The 13,277-nt window shown below is 34.4% G+C and overlaps 1 protein-coding gene across 1 annotated transcript in view; it reads right to left on the reverse strand.

The window, feature by feature from the left end:
• LOC106105336 (dual specificity tyrosine-phosphorylation-regulated kinase 3) overlaps positions 1-13,277 on the reverse strand; it is a 68,880-nt gene that overhangs the window by 28,327 nt on the left and 27,276 nt on the right. Inside the window, exon 4 of the mRNA XM_013285627.1 lies at positions 10,851-10,905. Coding sequence (XP_013141081.1) covers positions 10,851-10,905 — 55 coding nt within the window. The remainder of the gene's footprint in view (positions 1-10,850; positions 10,906-13,277) is intronic.

A 13,277-nucleotide genomic window follows, 5' to 3' on the forward strand; every position in this document is an offset into this window, starting at 1 on the left:
GGGGGGGAGCCGATAGGCCGGCCTGTCAATTGCGTATTATGGTAAGTGGGCACCGGAGATGGACAGAACTGGGCCGTCAGACCGTAGTTAAGGAGTCGTTTGAAAAACCCGTAGGCGACTAGCGGACTCAAACTTCGAACAACTTATTTGTAGAGAATTAGAAAAGTAGGGAATTAGTGAAATTTCAATAAATAAAAACTGTTTCATTTAAAGTGGCTAAAATAACAACAAAACTTTTTAAATGTAGCTCGATCAATTATGCATATTTAAAGCGGGCGCACACGCTAAACTATCGCACAACTGTTGTGCGATTGTCGATTGTTTCGCAGCCAATTCAACTGTTTAGTTGCACAACTAAAATCGAGTAGTGTGCGAAGCTTCGATAAAACTCATATGAATCAAAGCGCGACTAGTTCTGCGATAGTTTAGTAAAAGGTGTGCGCGCGCTCTTAGGCATATACTTCAAGTGGGTATATATTCCCTTTGGAATTATTAAAAAAAACATACACATACATTGATTTCAAGCACACATGTGTCGATATATGTTATCATCGCAGGAAGGGTGCCGTCGCCGACGGGTCGATCCGGCCATAACACAAGCTTTCCCACAGACTTGCAAGCCTCTATACCAATTACATTGCCGATAACAAGCTATACTTGTAATTTTATAGCATACATCAACTTGGAAACAGATATTCTGCGTCCATACTTATACCTAATGCTAAACGATCGATATTTTTTATAGAAATGCAAACAAAACATGTTAATATAGATATACCTACAGTGGCTAAATCTTAGTTTAAAAACATGTTTCAGTTATAAGCAACACACAACATTCATACAAAGAAAAACAATGTTTCTTACATCGATGTTAGCACAACATAATTGGAATTGTCAAAAACTCCACATACAATTTAAATCCAAGTTTTAAATTTTAAACAGCAATTACCTTATGCATTTAAACGCTGTTATCCTTAAAAGGTAGTTCATTTAAACGCAGTTACGTTTCAGAGATAGCCGTATATGTCCCCTATTTGTGTTCACTACCAAGGAGAAAGGAAAAAACTATACCTAAAGTAAAGATTATTTAAATATCAAGACGGTCACATCAGTATGAGATATTTAAATTCTAGTATACATCGCTTATATGGACAATTGTAAACAGTTTTATCGGCTTTAGATATAATTTTAGAGCTCTTTTAACCCAACATGAAAGGCGTTCCGTTACACCGCAGTGCACGATTGTTCAGCAACAGTAAATAACCATTCACTACTTCGATAACATGACTTTAAACTTTAAATACAGTACACATAGAGTTTACATTTAAATTCCATTGCAAAATAACAGAGTTTTCTGATATCACTGATCCTTTCCTTATACTAGGACCCAATAATGTCACAATTGGGTTTTGGATTAAAACGAATCTTGTATTTTTTGTCAAAGTCGTAGTAGTTAAAAAATAACATAAAAACACATTCTAATAACCCTTCTTTTGTAGAATTACCCGTTTGTAAAATTATAGCATTAAAGCACATTAATACATAACAATAGTAAAAGTTTACTATTAAACAACACTTCGCTTCAATCGATCAGAACTTCAGGAAACTGTCCAAACCACATACCTTATACTGGGAGCTGACGGGAAAGAGAAGTCCAGTGAACCGGATCGATGACAATATCGATATCGATATATATAAGCAGTACAACAGTTGGATAACGATACAAAATTCGATGTATCCAGAAGAAAATTATAAACATAAAGGATTCGTGTCTTTTTGTTTAAAATTCACAGCAATTACGGCTGGTGTCCAAGTTAGAATTCAGAAAGTAACAATAACGCGTGTACGTTGAGACTCACTGTTCACTTGTAAACAAGTCTAGACTTGGAGGGAAACTGCAGAGCATTCTATGCCCCGTCCGTGATAACGCAGCGAGAACTACGCTGCAGACAATGCGACGTTACGACTTCCCTTTAGGGCGCGACGCTTTAATATGACCCCTTGCTAGGGATGGGACAATGTCAAACACATTATCGATGTTGACATAACTTCTCTTCTCTTAAAAAAAACATTAATATCTATACGAGTCATTACAAGTTTTTGAAATCCACAGTAAAGTTGAATAGAGTAACAGGAGAGTAAACATTTGTACAACAATTTAGTTATATTTTTGTAGATTTTTTTTAGTAAAGACGTTTTGTTTTATACCATATTATTTGTGCTATACATTTCACTATATCCGTTTCCTGACATTTTTTGTTTATAACACTCACTGTCGATAACAATTTTGATATCCTATGGGTACATCACTATTCCTAAAATACTACGATGTTGTATTATTTTATGAAACGCAAAAATACGCAGCACGCGTCGACTTCGAAGTCTTATTACCACCGTGATCAAGAACTATTTAACATCTCTACAAATTGCTCAACAAAATATATAAAAAACACTGTAACAGAAATAAAACAGTAATCGCACGGACTGTGAACTGTCCAATAATGGCAGAGCCAGGTGAGCGGATCGCATTGTGAAAGCGGTCGAGACTCGCTGAGGGCTGCCAAGGCTGTGTTTAAAAAGTAGACAGCATTAAAGAAACGCTATTTTACAAAAACATTTTCCGAAATAACAAAGTGTATCTCATCGTAACTATGAGAGAGACAAGGAACTTAACATGCGTTGTCGATTTTGAAACCTAGAAAAGAGGTGTATTACACTGGAAGTAGGGCTATTAATAATTAAGTCAGTTTTATATAATTGGTCGGAATAAGAATGTTTTATAAACGTAAAAAAAATAAATTAACCACTGCCAACCCTAACAAAACACAACTGAATTCAGATTGGTCTTTGGCAAAGCGTATCAATGTTTGGCAGAGTTCGACACTTTCGAAACAGCCCACATATACGTCTGAGCCGCAACAAATAAAATATTATAGCTGTAGATGGATACAATTAGATTTTTTCATCAATTAATCGATCATTCATTAACTAAACGGCCAACATTTTTTTATAATGGCTTTTATGAATAGTTTATCTAATCATGCTAATATTATTAATGCGAAAGTTTAGATGTAAGGATTGATGTTTGTTAGTACGGGTTTCGATGAAGAACGAACACGTAGGCTAGTCACTTTTTTATTTCCGGACGAGGACGCGGGCGAAGACTAGTCGTGTTATATAAGCCCCATTTTCCTTGGCAAATGGTTAAGAACTTAAAGTGGCTATTGTTTAATATTAAACAAGATTTTTTGAAGCAGTAATATACGTTTCCATTTCCACGATGAATTGTGTAATGTAATCCCTAGCGACGAGGACATATTGGATGGTTCGTAAATTGCGTCTTAATGCGGTTTACCCGGCTGATGGAAAGTGCGTGGAGCGTAAGATTCCTGAGTACAAGCGCGTCGAGTAACGCATATTCCTTAATGGATATTCTAAGGATAAAATCTTGAAGTAATCTGTAGTGTTTGAATAGGTATCAAGATGGGATTAAGATTTACGGAATAATTATAACCCAAAAAAATTAAATTGAAAAAAATAAAGCTACTCAAATTTGTTAGGTGAATTGTAGATAGTAGTATGGACGTCAACGATTTTTCACCAAAAATATGTATTAAGACACTGCTTTCGGAACAAGCACTTTAATATTTCTTGGTTTAGATCAATTTCGCAAACCTCAATGTTAAATAACCTTTTTTATCAAAATTTTTAGGGGTCATCTCTATATTTTAAACAGTGAAAACTTACGGTTATCTATTAAATTCTATGTTCATTATCCTTAACTTGTAAAACGGAATGAATTTTATTTGTATTATGTACGTACAAGATGTAGTTTTAGAGAGTGCATACCATGGCAAGTGATTACGCTGTCATCAGGCAATCGGAAATGAGATAAATCTGCCTGCCGGCGCGGCAACAAGTCGATATGATTTCAGCGCGCCTCGCACAGCGAAATAGACTTTCATGCCGATCAGTGATGTTCCAGTTATATCGATATATCGAAATATGTTTTTAATACGATAAAAATGTTTACAACTTTGATTAATGATTTGCTGGGCTACAAAAAAAAAACACTGAATTAAATTATTTAAGTAACAAAAATATTGTGACATCCCAGTTTAGTAGTTTTACCATTTTGAATGCATGCTTTACTCTTAAAAGTCCACTTTCTTTAGTAAATTTCACCGATCATATCGTCATAATTAAGAGTCTGCGAATGATTTCATAGAATTCTATTATGCAAAAAAAATAAATGCGTATGTACAGTCAACATGAAATGTTCAGAAATATTCATCACAGATACTCCTAGCACTATTCCTATCGAAGCCTGGTGAGAGGTGAGGAGGGTGGAAGCTTGTGGAGGGGGCCAGGGTAGTGTTGGCAGTAATTGCTCGGCGCGGCGCCGGTGCGAGATTGCCTGCCAATTGAGTTACTAGGACCGGGAAACGGCGCGCCGTAGCAAACATACAGCTCGGCGCTACCGCCTCTAGCCTAGCACACAGACGATAATCTTAGTGAAAGCCAGTAAATACATAGACACACACGCTCGCAAATAAAGATAGAATAGCTGATGTTAAATTCAATTGTGAAAACATGCCACACTTGATAACAAACATCAATAATTGTCACCCCAAAAATGTTGGTCATGCACTGGTTATTTAATTAATGAAAATAAATAGTGACAGACATCATTTGTTTCTACGCTCATTCTAGGTCATGGCCGAGTCCAATTTCTGGTATAGTCACTGTGACCTTTGAGCTATATAATTTAGGGCCGCATGTATTATACATTTCATTGACAGGACTAAGTGTTAGACCTGCAGTTAGCCTTTAATGGAAGGACGTGAACACTATTAAACCGACTGTATCAATATCACACATCACAAGGTAGGTTATACGGCATTCAGCAAGTTACGGCTTAACCGATATCAGTTTCAATATAGGCATATTCATATTCATTGGAGTGCCAAGATTTCTATACGGAAATAGATATTTCGTGTATTGTCGTCAAGTCAGTTGGCTTAATCCGTATCCCTTGTTAGGTTCGTCGCCTACACGGAGAGCTTTCGATCCATCGGACACGAACAAAGCTGCTCGTCCCACGCCTAGCCAATTAATCTCCATAGTATCTTAGCGACAAACCCGATAGTACGATATCATCGTACATAATCAGACTTTATTAAGATTGATTGGACACTCTCTTACACAAAATACAAGACAATCTATTTACATAAGTGTTAAAATATGTAAATGTCCTCTTTCTGTGCGTCCCCTCTGTTAATGAGATAGGCTAGGTAGGTATTAGAGGTTTGCTAAAAGGCTGAACGTGGTCGTAATTGCGCTTTGAAACAGTTCTGTACAAGTAAACAAGGACAGGCAAAAAAATACATTAGAAGCCAGCAGTAGTAATGTCATTTAACAACATAAAATACATGTCAAGTTTGTTGCAAGCCAAAAACGTAAAGAATCATTGCCCATCAGTATTTCAAGACCGGTTTTTGATAAAAAGCTATTCTACTGTTATTCTAATCCAAGAGAATTCGTGTTTAGAGCATCATTCATGGTCTATTACATTGCTTTGTAATGACAATAATGTCAAACCATTGCCAGATGGCATTTGCATCTTGCCGTGCTGTTACTTTCGGAACACCAAGATTAATGTACGCTCTGTCACGCTCCGATCAAACTATCGTGACTCCTTCAAAGAAACTTCATTACAGATGCGTTCAGCGTTAACAGTTGATATATGGATAACTAGCTTTCGCCCGCGACTCCGTCCGTGCGGAATTAAAATGTGTTCTTCCAGACTATCCTCTACATCTGTGTCAAATTTCATCCAATTCCGTAAGTCTTAACTCTACAAACCCTAACAAATATCCATCCATCCATCTAAACCATTGTATTTATAATATCAGTATAATTTAGAATGTTAGATAACGACATGATGATGAAAGGATATTACCTACATACCTAAGCTAGAGAATAAATGTAGCCTTTTTTGACAATAGGTAAAATACTTCAGTGTTGACATTTACGTTTTAAATCTAGTTTATAAAGAAATCGCATAGCATCTTTTTTTTAAAGTTGGCATCAATAAAGGATGCTGCTGTTTTCTATACATTAGATGGAGGATACAAGAACCTAAATCAATTTAAAATTTTAATCACTAAGCGAGAGGTTTTTCGTTTATCCGTACCGTCATTCATTGGCAAGAGTTTATCCCCTGTCGTGTAGTGATGAATAAAGGATATATTTAATAATGCAATAGTCGTCAGAGTCATGTATAATTCAGAACACGATTTTAAACGTCATCTGAACCATCATCAGATTTATTTCTTAATAGTTTACCTTGTAATAAATATTACCTTTGATGGATTTTCTTACGTTAAAGTTTTTCATCAATAAAAATTAGTATAAAATTGTTTTCTACAACAAATACATAATTGTATAACTATTAAATAAAAAAATTCTAACAAACATCCATCCATCTAAACTTTCACATTTACATTAGTAAGATTAAAACAAATATGTTGAGAACATAAAAATACAATAACTGCCACTTGAAGTAGTTGGGCAATCCCTTAATGTATGTTTATCGTATAAAATAACCTGTAAAAAGTAATCTTCCCTTAGTACCCATTTCACGGTTCTAAGTAATAGTCTCTATGTTACATTAAAAAAAATCGTAATAGGTAAAATTAAAAGTTATATATGTTCAATAGATTAATCTACAGCTTAATTTTATCACACTATCAGAAACTAAAGCCAATAAAATTATCCGTTAAGAAAATATAGAGGCAATCAATTCTATTTATTAGTAAGGCAGTTCAATGACTTGCATTGTACAAGATTAATATTTGACTTACATGTTCTTAGAGACAAAGAGCGGATTAACTTTGACGAAATAATATAACTTATCAAAGAATATTAGCTTAAACGATCCTAGGAATTAATATAATCTTTCAATCACTTCACTAGGATTAGGAGAACGATGATAGTTTCTTGTGAAGGGATAAACCTTTTAGAGTTTTTAAGATAAAATGAACATAATATATTCAACATTTTTGTACTCCCAGACACTTTTGTACAAGCACTTCACAATGATGACTGTACAATTTCTCCCCCAAAATACGACCCCTTCGACCCGCATGCGTCACGCACTCAGACAACTGAGTGCAAGCGCTATCTAAGCGGAAGGCAATTAAGGGATAAAACGAACGTTTCTGGCAATTATCTTAAATATACCAGAGTGATCGCTGCAACATCTCTCGCTGGTTAACTGGGCAAGGATAAATGCGTATTTACTATTCCTGGACTGAAGTCAGATGTACGCTCAGGCAAACGTAAGTTGTATAAATAGGCGAAGGATACACGGAAACTACTGCTGCCAAGTTATTGAACAATACTTGTGTTTTAAAAAAAAAAACTCTGGCAGACAAATAAGTTAAATGAGCAATAAAAACAAGAAACTAACCCCAAGTGTGAAGACAACTTAGTTAAGAAATTTCGCATTTTACTTTTTGAATTCAAACATTCGTATAAGGATGTACACAAATATAGATTTAAAAAATCTTGTTACTGCGAGTATAAGCAAGATAAAATCTTATCCGAGCATCATAAATGCCTTAAACCAAAACTGGCTCGACCACGGCGCCCACACTCCACTTTAAACACGGGTAATTTCAACTTGCAAGCTTTCAAAACAACTTTGAATTAAAAAATAAATAAAAAACAAAATGCAATGCCACAAAGTAAGAGGAACAGTGAAACAGGCTCCGACACGTTTAAAAGTGGTCCATCCAACCTGTCACATACAAAATCAGGTTTCGTTGTTAGGTGATTATACGTAACATTGTTAATCTCACTGAGGTTTTATGTATGTTTGTACACATAATTAAAAATGTAATCTAAAAGATAATACATGTCGCACACAGACATCAACTTCTAACTGGCTGATAGAGATGTATAGAAGAGCAGCACATATTGTGCCGACCCTTCATAAGGGATAAGGGCTAGTTGATGATGATGACACAGATACCAACTTTATAACCTTTAATTCACATGATCGTAATACACCGTTAGACATTTAAAAAACAACTAGCAATTCGCCCTATCTTCACTTGAATGGCAAAGCGTATATGTCAGATTTCTGTCATACCAGTACTCTTCAGAAGTATCCCATCGATTAATAATAACCTATTCACAATAGATATAAGACAATCAAGTAAATATAAATCAGCTTTAAATTCCTGTATCAAATCATAAATTAATACTTGCTTCACACCGGAAAAAATCAATCAAATAGGCAATATAGAAAGTTTATTACTAACCGGTTACCTTTATGTCACTTTACTTAAATGGCAATTAAGTCAAAATCAATCAAAATTAATTCTGTGCTAGATTTTTAGATACATTTTATACTTATGCAACAAAATTACAAATCTTATGCGTTCACTTTGAACACTTACGTTGTCTACTAATTCATATATTGATTGCTAAAATAAATCCAAAGATTTTTATATTACACTAGCTGTTCCCGTGCGACTTCATCCGCATGAAGTTATAAAAATTTTTAATTTTATTGTTTACATCTGTCACATTATCAATTACAAATGTCAAAATGACATGACATGATGACAACCTTGCTTCCTTGATGTTGGCAGCAACTTATGGTCTCTTACCCACATTAAGGTTTTATTCAAAATATTAACCCCCTAAGTTTAATGGCATTAAAATATATAGCCTAAAGCCTAACGTAATTGTTGGTCTTTTAAAAAAAAAAAGAATTATTCAAAAATATGCTGTAATTGCTGACATCTTAGGCAACAAAGAAATGTGTGTTTACGCTTTATTATAATAGTATAGACTAGTATGAAGCGGAGTGCAAAATTTACGATAACTGATGCGAACTTTAGAGTTAGTAAATTTGAAAGCAAGTGGATCAACAATGCTACGACAGAATTATAAAAATGGAACCGAGATCGATTTAGTTCAGCTGTCAAGAAACAAATTGACAGGTCGAAAAATTTTCTTACTTTCTAGTCGTAATTTTCTTCCCTTCTTAGATAAGAACACGGTTCACTTTCTGCGACCATCTGACTAGGCATAGTTTCCACAATTGTGCTAAGGGCCTTTGGCTTCGATTGACGTGTGGCCTTCGACAGTTGCTGGTTGTAACATCTGGGGTTGAGCAAAGAGTTTCACAATAATGTCGCGGTGCGTGCGCGGGCGGGCTGGCAGTCTACTGAGCGTGACTTGGGTATAAGACAGCTTGATTCGAACATACACGTCTTTAAAATGTAAAGTATAAAATGCTTTGACATCTTTAATTTGTCAGATAACAGATAACAGAAATGAACTAAGAACGACAATTTATCGTCGATACGTCTGACGAGTAACAGCTTTCTTTATAATATCACGACTAGCTCGTTCTACTCGCCTACTCTTCCGAACTATTCCTTGCAACGCATTCACAATTCTTTTGATTGTTTGGAAAGCGATGGTTATTTACTACGTGAACTAGTTGTACATTTACATCCTACTGAGCATAAAAAAAAAACTATCAGCCATCTCATATTAACTTAAAAGATTTCTATCGTAATATGATCGTAATAAAACCAAGTGTTTCTACTTAACTTCAGTTATTTACGATATGTAATTACACGTTCCCCTTTCGAGGCAGATAATAGATCGGTCGATGAAACCGATGCGTAAACAAATAATTACAATACAGTATTATACTCGTTTATAAATAAAACTTTTAACCTTGGATAAGGTAAACTTTTTAGCGTTAAAGAGCACACGCTCCCAGATAGATAGTACCGTATATATTTTACTAGATAACCTTAAAATGATAGCTTAACAACTTTGTCGTATACAAAAAGAAAACCATATTTGCAATATAGTAATAAGAAAGAATCATTTCAAAACATCAAATATCATTACGCCTCCTATAAATACTATAGATTACAGTTATCAATGTTACTCTACTTAACACGTTCAATGCCAACGATCTGGAGATTTAACTTTCACGTGATAAAAATCGTATTGGCATGGGACGTGTTAACAAACTAGACCATACTGGAGGACTAGAAAAGAACAATAGTTTCATAGCAAAATGGATAGCATTCATTGGTAACAAAAAAAAAATCCCAAACCGCAACGTAACAATACAAACCGCATAAATCGAATTGGTAAACAGCAAACGGAAAATAGAGCATTGTTAACACTACGACTGCCGCTCGGTTGGAAAAAACAACCGCTCACAATGGTCACAAGGATGTGGGATCTTGTGACACCTGTGAGTGAAAAAGGGACAATCCAACCAGTCCTAAGTAAATCCCCGAAAGCATACTTAGAATGGTAGACATATATCTGAATTTTCCTTTCAATAGTGAAAATACAATCCTTATAGAATACACATTTACTAAACAAACAAGTCTTTAAAGTATAAATTGTTAGTTTGTACGCAATATACCGTGAATTTATGCAAATAATTAAGATTTACTTCGGTAAGTCTTTTGATTTTTATTTGTAATCCATCTAAGTTATCTCTAACAATAATATTTAGTAATGTGTTAACATTGACGCGTGAATTAATCACAAAAGTGGCGCACACTTTTAATTAAACTATCGCACAACTGTTGTGCGATTGTCGATTGTTTCGCAGCCAATTCAACTGTTTAGTTGCACAACTAAAAATCGAGTAGTGTGCGCACCTCCGTATAAGCTGAAAGGAATCAAAGCGAGACAAAACAGTTGTGCGATAGTTTAGTTTCAAGTGTGCGCACGCTCTAAAGCATACTAGACGTTAGCTGCTAACACTCTAGCGATCAGAAACTTTTAATTACCTCTCATAAAATTCCCAGTTTCCTTTCAAAATACACGTTGTGGACTCTTCATTACCTGAAACGAAAACATACAATTAAATAACAAATCTTAAACTACGACGTAACAAATATTGAAAAAATTACTTCGCATACGAATAGAAAATACCCTTTTGTTCTCCTTGAAGACACTGAGATAGTTAAATTTTAACATAAATGATGCGAGTGTCATTTACAAAAGATATCGTTTTATTGGAACAACGTACAAGTTGGTGCGGTGATGGTAGGCTCGTGTTGCTATTCAAATTAAACGGCGCCACGTTCACAAACCGGTCAAGCAGTAATGAAGGTCGATTGGAATGGTATTTTAATTTGCTCGATATTGAAAGGCGCGAGAAGAAATATATACCGCTACCGACGCCCTACTTTGTTCTGGTCAAATATAGATTTTAACCATGATTGTCAAGAGAATATCACAAAATGAGTTTCTATTTTTCTTTTTTACCAAAATGAGAAGGTTGACTTGTCCAGTGAAAACCAACTGTAAGATTTAACATTCCAATATTACCACGGGACATAGACATGTATACAATCTTCTTGAACAAAAAAAATCATAAAAAAATGTACAATCTTCAGCAATAAAGGCTTTATTATTATAATTACCACGGGGGCTCGGTGCCATCACACAGGGTACTATCCTAGTTTGGGAAATTAAAAAAGTTGTTTTTTTTTAAATATCGTTCAAGTAGGCCAGACATTTTACTAAATAGGTTACAATTGCAACAGCTATCACAGTAAAGTCAAACCACACTTACAATTCGAACCGTTACATTGAACGGTTTCCGTTCTCACGTGAAAATGTGGTCAATGCGTGTGATAACGTGGTATTAATTAAAAAGACATTTTTACATTCAATAATTAATTCAATAGTTAATTCCGAACTATATTTGTGTTTGTATGTACAACAGGAAAACAGGATATTAAGCCGATGAGTTAAATACAAAGTACAACAATACGATACGTTAGATTAATAAAATGAATAAATGAAAAATAAATGAATTTGGTTACTAATTTCATAAAATAAACAACTAGACTGTGTACATCTTCATTACAATAATAACCATATCATCGTACTTATCGTAGTAATATGATAAATGCGAAAGTTTAGATAGATGGATGGATGTTTGTTAGAGTTTGTAGCCTAAACGCCTGGACGCATAGATGTATAGAGGATAGTCTGGAAGAACACATAGACTACTTCTGGTTTTTCTAATTCCAAGCGGGCGGAATCGCGGGCGAAAGCTAGCAATTAATATGTTTAATATCATAAACATGGTAATTCGCCAGTTTAAAAATCATTTAAAAAGATATTGACAATAATTAAGCAGTGAGAATTGATATTTAACATGATTTTTCTAAATACAATTCTGTAAATAAAATAAAAACAATAATTTTAGCATTAAACGTAAATAATAAAAGACAACACGCGTAATATTATACAACCAGATACATTTGACATTTGCAAGGAACTTTAGTTGACATTGGATGTATTTAAAAACAAAGTTGTAATACAAGATTCATATAAAATAACAAACATCTTATATTCTTTTGAATCTATATAAAACGATAACAAGTTTTTAGTAAACTTAATCCGTTTTGTTAACTGCATAAACACATTGTTGTATTGATACTTGATTAATCACAGAAAACAGGCGTGAAGTGGAAGCTGAAGAGTAGGCAACGCATCTGCAATTGCGTATGTTTATGAGCAGCTTTCTATTTCGGTGGATTCAGGTGGCCGCTTGCTCGTTTGCCACCTTATTATTATAAAAAAATCTCTTGACTTAAAAGTTTTGACTGCTGGGTCTTTAGCGATAAAATTTGATTTTATGGCATCATATTATTTTCAATAATAAAAAAATCAGTTGATGTGAAGATCTAATTTTATTCAAATACAATAATCACGTGTCCTTTTACTACAATTTTTTTATTAAAAAACAAAATTCATCGGTTTTTTTAATGGAAGGAACAAGAGGGAAGTATGAGTATAGTTATTGTATAAATGTTTCGGCATAACCCCAGGGTTACGGTAGCAAGGCCAAAGTAGACGCGTGTCACAAACACGCGGCAGGTATTGAAAAACAGGTTTATTTCCAGAAATTATTTTTCAAAGATTTTTCGACGTTAAGAAAACACTGAATATTTTAATTGTTATATTTTCTGTCAATTTTAAAACGTATATTTTTTAGACCCTATTGATTTTGAATACGAAAAAAACATGTTCTGTTACTGATAAATCCAACAAAGTTAAAAGAACTCAGAGCTATGTCGCACACATGTAGACTCGATTGATAATAGCCAGGAAAACTTTAAAAAAAAACCATAAAATATTTTTAGGTTCAAAATACATCGGGTAAAACTTCCTTCCGAATGTACGGCAAACTATTTTAC

This window comes from Papilio polytes, unplaced genomic scaffold, assembly GCF_000836215.1.
Source record: "Papilio polytes unplaced genomic scaffold, Ppol_1.0 DF822845.1, whole genome shotgun sequence".
NCBI lineage: Eukaryota > Metazoa > Arthropoda > Insecta > Lepidoptera > Papilionidae > Papilio > Papilio polytes.